The sequence below is a fragment of the Equus quagga genome, chromosome 4 (genome assembly GCF_021613505.1).
Source record: "Equus quagga isolate Etosha38 chromosome 4, UCLA_HA_Equagga_1.0, whole genome shotgun sequence".
In the NCBI taxonomy this organism is placed as follows: domain Eukaryota; kingdom Metazoa; phylum Chordata; class Mammalia; order Perissodactyla; family Equidae; genus Equus; species Equus quagga.
Window position 1 is genome coordinate 141,454,703 of NC_060270.1, and position 13,329 is coordinate 141,468,031.

Genomic DNA, 13,329 nt, shown 5'->3' on the forward strand with positions numbered 1-13,329 from the left:
TGGTGGTCATCCTAAGAACCTGGAGTCATACCTGTATCCTAACCTAGCACCTTGGTGGCAGTCCTTGACTTTAATTAGGGACAGTTGATGCCCAGTGCATCACTTAACTGTCTGGCAGTTCAAAGGAGTGGAGCAAGGTGAGGGTCAAGGCTTAGTAAGCAGGTTGGACTAGCTTCTGTCCTTCACTTGAGGACTTAAGGTGCACGTTCACGGCATAAATTAATCCTTTTAACTAAGTGAGAAATGTCACATCTTTGTTGACCTTTCCGCTGGACGCTGTGGCATCCTACCCAGATGCATTCTTTCCCAGCATACACCCCTGAGGTACTCACTGCCCCAGCCTCTGGGAGTGCTGGTGGCTGATGGCTCTCAGCGGAGTCTCTCTCCAGGTCCTGTCTTCACCCCAGGGTTATGCCCCTTGGATCCAATGACTAGTCTACACAGAGAAGGTCCTACCCCCTCGCCTCAGCATGGCCCAGCCGCAGGGCCGGCCCAGCACAATTCTTTCCTGACTGCATCCCAGCCCAGTTTCTTCCTCTTTCCCAGCCCTGCAACTTTTCCTTCCTCAGAGATCTTGGTCTTTCTAAACTTTCTGCACCTCACCTCCATCACTGAGCCTCATTCCCCAGAGAACCTGACCTGTGACAACACTGTAAACCCAGAGCCAAAAAAGATCACGATTTTCACTTAGACAACCATTCTGTTCCTACTGAGTTTTTCTTGCCTTTTCATCTATTTGTAGGAGGAGAAAAAAAATTACCTTCACACTTATCTGATCCTTAATGTTTCATGACAATGTAAAGTAACCCAGTCACTGCCTGCTTCACTTGGCAGCACATCCGGGCATCCCCGGCCAAAACCATCTAATCCCCATCTCCAAAGCTAGGGATGCTAAAGTAAGAGCCGGACTCCAGTTAATGTGCTCATTTTTGATAACCTGCGACCTGGGAGTGGGCTTTCATCACGGTGTCGAGGGCACTGCAGGGCTTTTATTTTATTCGTTTGGAAAGACCTTCCACACTGTTGGCGCAGTACTGGCATTTCATGGATTTGATAAGTTATGGATATTTCTATTTCATGTGCATTTATCAGAATTATGTTGAACTGGTACATCACAGGATGCTCTGAACTTTTAATTCACCTTTATTAAAGTAAAAATCTCTATTTAAAATATATGTAGAAAACAGTGTATTGCTATTTTCACATCCAAGATATTCATTAAAAGGTTAAGAGGGAGGCGGAGGTCTTGTTTCTAAGGTTTTACAAAGAAAATCTATATCTAGTACCAAATACCATACTGGGTTATAATATTCTTGTCTAAATTTGTTTAAGCTATTGTTTAAGCTTTTACATCGTTAAAAAAGGGGAGGGCTGTTCAAGTGTGTGACTTCATTCATAAAGCCTATGTCAAAGATAATCATAAAACAACATTCAATCACTTACCCAAAGATCAATACCCTCTAAGTGGAAAGTGTCTTTTGCATTCAACACATGTTTGGTTGTGACATTGGTAGTTACTGGAGAGGCAACAAGGAAGGAGGCAGGAACATCCCTGGCCCTGGAGAAGCCCACAGTCTCTGGGGACCACAGACATTGAACAACAATTAACAGACCAGGGATGGAGCTGGTGAGAAACCATTGGAGAAAGGGTAATGCTGCAGGGAAAGACTACAGCTTCCCATTTGAAGAAGATTAACATAGGACCTGGAGGTCCGAGATCTTAGGTGCTTTCAAAAAGGAACTAAAACTTTATTTTTACCTATTGTTTATATACCTAAATGAGAACTTAAGCCAAAAAGCATAATATGAGACCTCAGAAAACTCACAACTGGATCTCAAAAAACCAAAAGTATCAGACGTAAATGGGGTAGACGGAAGACTTCTAGAGCATTAACGGCTCAGGGAATGGAGGTTAAACCTTACCGTATATTCAGAGTTAGAAAACTGGGCTAAACACGTATCTCAGAATGTGTTTAAGACAATTTGCGTGATTTAGCCCCACCGAGACAAGGTCACTGACTTGAAGACTCCTGGACACCAGTCCTTCATCATACCACCAGTGGAAACTGTTCACAGGAGGGAGCAGAATGGGGTACAGAATCAAGAGGAACCAAAGTCCGCACTTTCCTGCCATGTTAACTGAACGTCAGAGTGAGTAGAATATAACTAAAGAGTCAGAGCAATGGAACAAAGTGCTGCCCTGTGTCAAACCACTCCTGTGCTCGTCCCTTGAGAACCTTTGGGCAAGCTTCTCACACAAGCCATTTCAATAATACAGTTAGATTCCCCCTTAAGACCTTCACTGACACACCCAATGACAACATTCTTATCAACCACAGCCAACTATAAGTCCTCCCTCTGGCTTCTCTTCTGTGCTTTGTAAATATACACATCTTTTTCAGGATCATAGTGAACCTTACTCACAGTAAATTGCCTCTCCAGCATCGCTAAGAAGTTGCTATCCCGTTCATAGCGAATTCGGCAGGCTAAAAGAATCACGGAGTGGTTGCTACAGAGGTGTTCCAGTGTCTGAAGAAGATCTGTGAATGTTTCTTCTAAATATATGATATCAGCTCCAAGTATCAGGTCAAATTCTCCAGATGAAAAACTCCCCAAATTTTGTCCCCAGGTCAGCTCCTTAACAACAGCTTTGGGTTGGATATGGGGAGGTAAGTTGGCTTGAACGTTTGACTTAAGAAAGTCTAACGCTACTTTTCGATCGGTGATAGTCACGTGAGCACCTGGAAAGTGGGCAGAGAGAAAGTAGGGTGCACATCAGTATGAGTCACGGTAGGGTCAAGTTACAGGGGGGTGGGGGTCTCTAAATAGTCCACCCGATATGCAAAGATCCTGCCCTCCACGGACGGCAGCGTAGATCAGAACGATGACCAGTGGCTCCCGTACTACCTGACGGTGAAAGTGAGGCTTTGGTTTGCGTCCATGACACACCTGCTGTTTGCTGAAGCTGTGCCTATAAAATATGGAGTCCCCAAGTGACAACAAGCTAGCTGATGCTTCTGAACATCTGCAGGCAGGGCTGGCCCACCCCCACAGGTGTCTACCACTGTACTTCACTCATCATTAGGTCACGATCTTCAGGTCAATAGGCCTCAGGGTGAAGAGGAAGCCAAGAGTGAAACATCTGGGAGCAAATGACTGTGAAGATGACAGGATACCAAGAACAGGGAAGGCTACTTTCCGGGATTAAAGCTTTAAAAAGAATCAAGGAAGAGATTTAATTGGCCACCAAGAAATCCCTGTCCACCTCTCCTTATGCTGTTATGAAGCAGCCAACTTATATGTATCTATGTAATAAGTACAAATATTGAAACATGGTAAACTTAGAAATTACTAGATTGTACTAAAATACTGTAGGTTAAAACGTGAGATCATGTTCTCTAAGTGCTAAGTTTCTATGTGCGGCATATAAAACTAACGAGGCAATATTTTATTAATCTGTTTTTGTGGGTTGTTTCCACGAACTAAGAGACCCAAGTTTTTAAACCAATATGGCTGAGAAGACTGAACTGTAGTTACCCTTACGGTGAAGCAACCACATGAGGTCAGCCCTGAAACACCTCATCGACATTGTAGTCACAATATAATGCATGCCATCCTGTTTAGTTTTGGCCCTGTAAATTCTGAATTTTAAAATAATGTTTCATTCTTTCATGAAATTATTTCCATTTGCACCTCTCTTCAGTGTGTCATCTTTATGGGTGATCCCTCAGGACTCCAGACCAGCCGAGTGAGCACCACTTCAGCTTATACTTAACGTTTCTTATCCTGACTGGTAGGATTGGGGCAGGGTGTAATTCAACTCACCATTGACAGTCCTGAGTGCGATGCTGGTGAAAATGCTCCAGCTGTTAGATTTCACAAGCACGCGCTGACCACTGACCATTCCCTGCTCGTGCTGCTGATGAGCAGAGTTCCTGACACTTCATCTGTCCTGATAAGGGAAATCACAGCCTTTTCTCGGTTTGACTTAGAACTTTATCTCTAGATTTCTTCACAGTCTACACAGCACTCTGCTGGCAAAACTAGAGTAATCTAGTCTTTAGCATGTCGCCTCAGTGTTCATTTTAACAGCCCTTAGATGGAGCCCCTCTCCAATGCCTGTCTCAGGGGTTTCTGACGCTACTTCTAACCTGCTGGGTGTTCCAGGAGTCTTAATAGGATCTTAACGTCAGTTGACCATTCCCCTGTAACATCCATCAATTCTACAAATATCTAAGTGGCTACCATCAGCTGTGGGACTAAACCCCTAGCCTCACAGAGCTGACACTCAAGTGAGGAGAGAGGCAATAGAGTGTTTTAAAAATAGAACATCCAGCCTGTTAGCAGGAAAGAGAGACGTGGAATGTCATGAGTGAGGGAGGTGGGCAGAAAGGGAAGTCCTCGCCAAGAAGGGGCACTTGGGCACAGGCCTGAAAGAAGTGAGGGGACACCCCAGTGCATCGAGGGGAGCACATTCCTGGAGACAGCCGAGCAGTGCAAAGGCCTGAAGGGCAGGTGGGAGGAGGCTGGAGGGGGTGGAGTGAGCAGAGGGGGCGAAGATGCGGCCAGAGAAGCAAGGGAAGGACAGAGGCAGACTGCGGGGCTCCCCACCCTGTTCTGAAAGGCTGTGGCTTTCTCCCAGTGAGCTGGGGCCAGCGCTCTGACCTGGGTTTTACCAGAATTCCTAGCATGGAGAGGCTAGCACCCCAATGCAGCTGGAGGAGGCTGGCGGCTTGCACCTTGCCGTAACCACCCCGCGACACGGCCACAGCCACCTCCCCACACCACTTGCCCACAGTGTCCGTCTCCCGACTCTCGTGGGAATCACTCCCTCACAGGTCCCGAGTCCTACAGGTCACCTCTGAAGAGACAGCTTTGCTGAGGGCTTGGTTTTTAGGGGAGGGGTACAGAGGATGTCTTGGGTTTCTTTTAATCATTAGTTGCCTCTCTTTTTGCTGCAATTTAGGGAAGAAACAGATCATTTGTCCTGTAGTTTCCCACAGTAGCATCTGCATAATTTAGCATGTCTTTTGTCCTCTGTATCTCCTGTAAATTTGTTTGATCTGAGTTTGATTTTTCCAGCCAGCCGATTTCAGAGGTTGGTGGTGTGTTTTTCACCAAGAGGCATATTTCTGTGATGTGAGCAGCCATGAATTACTCAATGCCCAGATCCTTCATTCATCAGACTCCTTCTGCATTTATTTGTTGAGAAACTTCTAGAAAGGGAAGTTTCTTTCAATGACTGTTCGTTTACTCATTTTCTATAGGAACTGTCTGACTGGAAAGGCAAGATAAGCTTTGCTTCTCCCTCCGCTTTTGGAAATCGACTTTCAAAGAGATGGTTTCTAAGCATCCTACAAAGATGACTAAGGGGGTTTCTTTTGTTGTTGTATCATGAACTCGTGGATTAAACATGTTAAATCCATTGCCATTATCATTATTGATGTTCGAACTGTCCTATCTTTTGCCAGTGGACTTTTGACACAAACCCAGTCATCCTTGACAGCTTCCTTGCTATCTGGGATGACAAGGTATCCAGGGTCATCTTATACATTTCCTGCCACAGACCTCGAATCAGCCACTTATGAAGTTTTCTTTTTTTTTTTTTTTCAGATGAGAGAAATAACACCAAGTCCGTATGCTGACGGGAACGATTGGGTAGAAAGGGAGAACACGATGGTGCAGGACAGAGTCACTGGAGCCACGTGCTCGAATAGGGGAGAGAGCGCTGGCCGGGCAGGACAGACGTCGTCTGTGTGTTAGGGCATCGGGAGCAAAGGCAGAGAGTCTCGGTCCAGACGAGACGCAGGTCGCGGAGAGGCAGTGGGGGGAGCGTGCAGAGGCTGCAACTTTCTCAGTGAAGTAAGAAGAAATGTGTTCAGCTAAGAGTGAGAATGGAGGAAGAAGGACTGGCAGACTCGAGAGGAAAGAGCAGGAGAGAAAGTCGAGCGACTGCTCCGCAGCTTTAGGAGCCCCCTGAGGCTCCTGATCAGGAATTTCTAGTGAGACCCAGCAGCAGGATGATCCTGCAGCCACATTCAGCTGCAGGGGCGCAGGCCGGGGACAAGTGGAGAGCTGCACTGCGCCTTGGTTGGCCTAACAAAGAAGATGAAACCAGGAAGGGCAGGGTGTTGACAGGAAGTGAAGATGGTGAGAAAGACAGTGATCAATGACGCCTGTGACTTACGCTGGGGAAGGAGGGATAATTCAAACATGTGAGCACATACTATGTGCTAGAGATGCAGAGATGAGCAAGACAACCCTTGCCCTCTAGAACTCAGAGTCTCCTGAGGGAGAGACACATACACATAATTGTGATGCAACGTGGGAAGGAAGCGAGGGGGACACAGGCTGGCCCAGGAAATTCTGGGGTCATGAAGAAGAGATGCTCAGAGAGGAGCAGAGCCCAAAGAAAGCTTTTGAAGGAAGGGAAATCTGAGCTTACACTTAAAGGACACCCCATTAACCAGAGGGAAGGGGTGAAGAGAGGGCGCTCAAGGCAAAGGGACAGGCCAGACACAGTGTGTGTGTCCCCGGAGCTTCAAACCGTGCCATGGTGCTGAACAAGAGTGAGGCTGGGGAGTCGGGAAAAATGAGATTACAGAGCCTTCCCAAGGAGCCTGGGTTCAGCCTGCAGGCGGGGGGGTACAGGAATGTTTAAGTATGGTCACCCCATCAGTTCTGCATTTTAGATGGGACACTCTGACAGCTACTGGGAAAGTGGGTGTGAGAATCAGAGGCACGAAGGTCAGGTGCAAATGCAGGTACGATCATGAAGAAGGTGATGAGAGCTCCAGCCAGGCAGTGGGACTCGGGAGAAATGGAATCAAGAAACAGTTAAAAGCAAAATCAGCAAGACTTCAGGGCGGGGAGTTGGGGGGAGCGGGGATCAAGGAGTTGGCCTGAGTGACTACGTGGACAGTGATGCTAACCCAGAACAAACAAGAGGACGAGTCTGCGAAGGGAAGCTGAGTTCGAGTGTAAACACGGACTGTGAGGAGCTGAGACACAGCCAGGGACAGACATCGAGCATTCAGTTAAACACACAAGTCGAAAGTTCAGGGGAGACTTGCACCAGAAGTATAGAGAACGGAGAGACAGTGTGTGTCGTCCTGAGCCTTATATTCTAAGAGAGTCCCCAGGCTGGGTCGGGCATTATGTCAGCTGGGAAAGCTTTCAAAGTCCAGACTCGCCGACCCGACTCCCACTCACAGAGCCCCACCTTGGAGGTGGGATGGTTTTTTCCCAGAACAGCTTCCAAGGAGTACAAAGGCTACCTGGAGAGGGGGGAGCTTCAGACTGAGGACCAGTGTTTGAGAGTCAGAACTGGACTAAATTCTAACTCCTCAATCCACTGGCTTTGTGACCTTGGGCAAGTTCCTCCACCTCCATCAGCCTTCAGTTCACCCCTGGAGAGAGCCCCTGAGCAGACCCACCACGCGGGGCCCCTGGAGGAACGGGAGACTGGAAAGACCCAGCACCAGGATGCAGGGGCTGCTCTGGCCTTAGCAGCTGCTTTTTCTTTTAACAGGAAAATCTCCATCAGATATTAACATTCTGCATAGCGCTCACCATTTTTTCTTTTTTTTTTTTGGCTTTTTACTATAATTTGTCTTTCCCTCCCTCTCCCCAAGTAGAATCAGAACGGAAGCTTCCTGAGCACAGCGACCTGCCTGACCCCTCACTGCTCCGCGTGCAGCACTTAAAACCAGGCCAGGCATGTGGGGGTGCCCCTAGAATTCAGGAGTAAATGACTGAGATTACAAAAGTGAAAACACGCTGAAAAGGGGAACAACTAGTCTCTTTCTGACGTTTCAAAATCATGCCTATTTTAGTTCTCACTGTCTCCATGCTAAAGGATGAACTTTTTCTCAGCCTCAGGTTTCAACATCAAAACTTGTCCAGCCTAATACTTCGTTGCCACTAAAACAATGAGTATGAAAATCGCATAGTAGCGCAGAGAAGCGCACAAGACCTCATGTTAAATGAAGCATCATGTGTGTGTACGTATGTATATACATGTGTATATAACCACAAATACAACCACGATTAAAAATGCAGATGGAGGGGCCGGCCCAGTGGCGCAGCGGCTAAGTTCATACGTTTCGCTTCAGTGGCCTGCAGTTCACAAGTTTGGACCCTGGGTGTGGACCTATGCACTGCTTGCCATGCTGTGGCAGGTGTCCCACATATAAAATAGAGGAAGATGGGCATATGGATGTGTCTTCCTCAAATAAAAAATGGATGGAGAAAAAAGAAGGGAAGGACATTCACCAAAATGCTAATGGTAATTATAAGCAGAGTCATGAATAATCAGATTTTCTGCTGGAGTCTTTCCTGCTTTTAGGGCAATATTTATAATAGAGTTAACCACGTTTATGACAGGAACATTAATTTCCATGATTTTCTAGTTCGTTTGTCTCTGACTCCAGAACCAGTCAAGTGTCTGCGTGAACCCGGGGCTGCAGGAGAGCCAGGCACCCACAGGATGAGCCGGTCTCTCTCCGCAGAGCCTCAGGGGCCTGGAGACAGAGCACAAAACACGTGAGACAGGGGCAGAGGTGAGAGGCACAGGGCTGCGGGGAAACAAAAGGGGCAGGAAGGCTCAGGGGTGACAGCGAGGCTGGGCCGGGAACACCATGGGCTGTTCTGGCCACTCCCAAAGCCACTCGTCTTTTATGGCAACAATCAACTTGTCCCTCGCTCTGTGGCTGTCTTTGATCCCAACCCCACAGGTCCAGATTTCTAGATCAGAAGCAGAAAGCCTCAGAGAGGCAATCAGCACTTAGTGAGCGCCTACTGTGTGCCAGTCAAGGAGCCCGGATTTCTACCCCAATCTCATCTGATCCTCACTGAGGGGTGAAGACAACTATTATCCCCGTCTTAAAGGGAAATTGACGTTTGGCTCTTGAGCACCTTGCCCCCGTCACACAGCTGGTAGGAGGTAGAAGAGTGTGACACTCTAACCCTACGCACTTGGCCGCACCACAGGCTCTGCAGCGGCCAGTCCTGCAGGAAGCCGCTGTTCTCAGGAGCAAACAGAAGGACCGCGTCTCCCTCAGCGAACCCCTCTCACGGCAACAGAGAGGGAGTTAGTGTCAGGGAGAGGAAACAACCTGGGCTGCGGAGTCTGATACGCCTGGTGTGAGTCTCAGGGCTCCTGATGAGGCCTCAGAAAGCGGCTTAATCTCCTGGAACCCCAGTTTCACTGGAAAAGTGATAATTACAAGTAACACCTAACATACCTGGCTATATATATAAGGCTAACCCGCGGAGAACACAGCTTGTGGCAGCAGGGCCCCTCAGCGACTGAGGCGCTGTGGCATCAGACAGTGGGCACCCAAATCAGTCTCACATGCTCAGGCCACCACCCCTGCCCACACCCCATCACATCCTGGAAGGCGACGTCAAAACAGAGAAGAGAATACTGAAAGAGAAATAAGCTACCAGAAAAAGGACAGGACAAAGAGGGGCTCCAGTGGGTCCTTGAGCACCTGGACACGACATGGCCATCCCAGATCCCTCCCACCCAAGTGCAGCCTGAGTACAGCAGGGTCAGCGTCGTCACCTGGGAGCTTGTCAGAAACACAGGCTCTCCACTATTCACAGCAGCCGAGACTTGAAAGCAACGTAGGTGCCCATCAAGGGACGAATGGATAAAGAAGATGTGGTATATATACACAATGGTATACTACTCAGCCATGAGAAATGATGGAATCCGCCCATTCGTGACAACATGGATGGTCCTTGAGGGTATTATGCTAAGTGAAATAAGTCAGAGGGAGAAAGTCAAATACCATATGATCTCACTCATAAGTAGAAGATAAAAACAACAACAAACACACACACACACACAGAGATTGGATTGGCGGTTACCAGAGGGGAAAGGGGGGAGGGAGGAGGGCAAAAGGAGTAATTAGGCACCTGTGTGTGGTGATGGATTATAATCAGTCTTTGAGTGGTGGTCGTGATGTAATCTATACAGAAATCGAACGATGTACACCTGAAATGTGTATGTTATAAACCGATGGTACTGCACTAAAAAAATTAAATGAATAAAAGAAATGCAGGCTCCCAGGCCCAATCCAGCCCCTCAGAAGCAGAAACTGCACTATAACAAGAGCCCCAGGTGACAGTACCGAAGTGATGAATATTACGTATATTCTCTCTTAGAAGCTGGGCTAGCCTATCATTGGATAGTTTGAACTATACGAGTCAGAAGTTGTAGAAAGGAGTCTACAACGAATATTAAAATGAAAATGAGGCTTAAAAACGCTCTAGGCCTAAATTAAGGTCTGTATACCAAACAAAAACGACAAACCCTGATACCAGTTCAGAGTGTAAATTGTTTAATCTGAGATGTCAATACAACTCACACCAGGGCCGACCTCCCGGGATGAGAAACAGCAGCAGCTCCCTCCACAGGGAAGGAGAGACTCCGCTCTGCCCACCTGTCAGGAAAGTCTCAGTGTGCACAGGACAGCCTGAATAAGAGAATTCTCCTTGAACCCAAGGTCGCCTTAAGATCATATTATCAGCATCACAGAATTGAAGGAGGCAAAGCAAAGCCTCAGGGGAAGTGGGAGTAACAGGATGAGAGAGAGACAGAAATTAGCCCTCCTGGAGCTGAGAGCACTCGCAACTGGCCGGTACCTCATAAGTGCAGGGGAAAGGAAAACAATTCAGAGAGGGGGAAAGCAGCACGGAGTTTGCTCATGAACACAGCCCATGCCCCTCTCGATGAGCCCCACTCACCCAGGAGTGAGCCGGCACGCACACTCACCCAGCAGGGCGGCCACTATGCCCACCAGCCCCGTGCCAGCACCCAGCTCCACGGCAGCGCGGCCCCTGAGCTCCACGGCTCCCATCTCCAGATACGCGGCAAGCACGACAGCCTGGGTCAAAACACAGCGGCAAGATGAAGGTCAGCAAGCGCTGTAGGCACTGAAGGGCTTCCAGCAGGCTACGCTCTGGCGGGAAGACACCCCACACCCTCCCACCACAAGGCTCAGTTCCAGGTCACCGGAGCACACGGGAACTCCGAGAGCTGGGAGGTGACCCCTGGAGCAAGCACAAACCCGTCCCCCAGTGCAGCCGCCCAGGCCCCACGGTGGTCCCTGATGGGGACGGCAGCGGTCAGCGACACTGCCCACCAAGATGGGTCCCGTACTGTGTCACAGCGTTTTTACGCTTGGGGCTTACAAAACTACTGAGGCAGAGCTGACTTGAACAGCCTCTGTGAGTAAGGGAACATCTAGTTCCCAGCCCAGCTCAGGCCAGTGAGGCCACGCCTCCCAGAGGGAGAATGCAGAGCAGCACCGCGGGCCCCAGCTGCATCCCGGACAGTCACGTCACACAAGGCCCTCACCGTATATTATTGGGCATCAAAAGGTGAGTTCAGGCCAAAGTTCTGGATACTTGATGTTTGGGCTAGCATCTGCATACGACTCTATAAAAGCATTGTATATTGTTAACAACTATTTGCTGCAATTTGGTTTTCATGGTCACGTGCTATTTGTATAATTACAATTCCTCCTCTTGGTGAGCACTGGGCAGGCCCACCCATTTCTCACTAGTATCTATCTTTATTACTCGTCCCAGGAATACTTTTCATGTAGTTATCTTGGACTAGTTTCCTAGACGCGGTATTACTGGGTTAGAACGTATGAGGGTTTTTATTCCTAAATGTTTTTCTAACATCGCGAACACAACGTTAAGGCTGTAAAGTGGATCCATGCCAGTCATTTATCCAACATTAACTGAGCTCCCACTGAGTCCCAAGTGTGGTGCTGGATGCTGAGGGCAAGTCACGGGGCAGGCGGGAAGAGGATGTAAAAAGCAGTTATAGGATAATTCTGTGACCATCAGAATTGGGAAACAAAGAAAATACATGATCTTCATTTTGGGCTTTGTCACTTTACAATAGTCTTCGTGCAATATTTTTAAAAATTAACTTAAAAATTAATGAGCGTCCAAACCTGTTAGGGGCTGACGCTTCCCCCCCACCCCCACCCCCGCCCCAGTCCTACTGTACCGCTGGGTAAATTACTGGCAAGTCATTCAACTTCCCTGTCTTTCCGTTACTCACCCTTAAAGTGCAATGGGGGGTGGGGGGTGGTTCTAACGGGTAGAAGTTTTTTTGGAGGGGGTGGGGACATGAATGTTTTAAAATCGAGCGTGGTGACGGTTGTACCACTCTGAATATTCTTTTAAAAGAAATCACTGAGTTGTACACGTTAAATAGGTGAAATGTATGGTCTACGAATTATATCTCAAGAAAGCCGTTATTTAAAAAATAAATAAATAAAGGCCCGTCTTACTATCATTGCAGACCTTGTCCGCGGCCCCGGGCTACTCACCGCGTCCCACACCACCGCCGCGACGCCCAGCTGCCTCCAGTCCTGCCGGATCCGGATCGTGCGGTCTGCGAAGGAGAAGGTGGCGACGGGCTTGTGGAACTTCTGCAGCCCCACTGCCGCGGCCTCCTCGTAGGGCACCAGGGCCATGTGGCCCGCGCCCCGCTCTCCGCCTCCTCGGACCTGTGGGCGAAAGAACCCTCCTGACGCTCTGGCCAGAAAACGCGCTAAGCGGCTCCAAATCCTTTTTAAGGTCGTTTTACAAGTTCAAAGGAGGAAAGAGGTGGGGGGCCTTTGTCCGGTTCCCTTCGCGTGGCTGACCGCCGAGTCCTCCGGAAGGGCGATCTGGCTCTGAACTCGCGCCGAGGGGCGTCTCCGGGCCGGGACCCCGCTAGCAGCCCGCCGGACGCGCTCGCCGCTACCGCCCGGAGGCCCGGAGCCAGCCCGGAGGAGGCGCGTCCACGCAGCGGCAGCCCGCAGGGTGCTTCTCGTCTGGTTTCGGGCTTCCCTCCGCCCCTAAATCGGTGCGTTCGGTAGGGACAACAGTGCGCGCGAACCTGCCCGCGTGTCAACGGTCTGCCCGCCTCTGGACACCGGCGGGACGTGTGCGGCCGCCGCCGCCGAGCCGGGCCCCGGACCTGCCCGCCGCCCCTCCAGGGCGCACGGTGCGCAGTGCCGCCCGCGGACGAGCTCGGGGACGGCGGGCAGCAGAGATGCGGGGGGTCCACAGGGCCCCCACCCCAGGTGCCCTCCGCCTCCCCACGGCAGGGCCCGCGGCGCGGCCCGGCCGCTGCGCACGGCTCGGAGAAGCCCCGGGGGCGGCAGGCGGCGGCTGGGGGCCCGGCCACCTGGAAGGGCCTGAGCGGGGAGGCGGGGCGGACGGAGGAGGAAGAGGGAGAGGAGGAGGAAGAGGAAGAGGAGGAGCGGCGGAGGAGGAGGAGGAGGAGGGGAGGAGGAGGGGAGGCGGAGGGGG

The 13,329-nt window shown here is 49.9% G+C and overlaps 1 protein-coding gene across 2 annotated transcripts in view; it reads right to left on the reverse strand.

Moving 5' to 3' along the window:
- Positions 1–1,125: 1,125 nt before the first annotated feature.
- METTL21A (methyltransferase 21A, HSPA lysine) overlaps positions 1,126–13,329 on the reverse strand; it is a 17,316-nt gene continuing 5,112 nt past the window's right edge. The window contains exons 1-4 of one of the 2 annotated variants that reach the window (XM_046658944.1): positions 12,914–13,046; positions 12,360–12,539; positions 10,784–10,895; positions 1,126–2,741 (exon numbers count right to left, since the gene is read on the reverse strand). In XM_046658944.1, coding sequence (XP_046514900.1) covers positions 2,344–2,741; positions 10,784–10,895; positions 12,360–12,506 — 657 coding nt within the window. In that variant the 5' untranslated portion in view covers positions 12,507–12,539; positions 12,914–13,046 and the 3' untranslated portion in view covers positions 1,126–2,343. Of the gene's footprint in view, positions 2,742–10,783; positions 10,896–12,359; positions 12,540–12,913; positions 13,047–13,329 lie in introns of those variants that run through there. The other variant, XM_046658945.1, reaches the window with a different exon arrangement.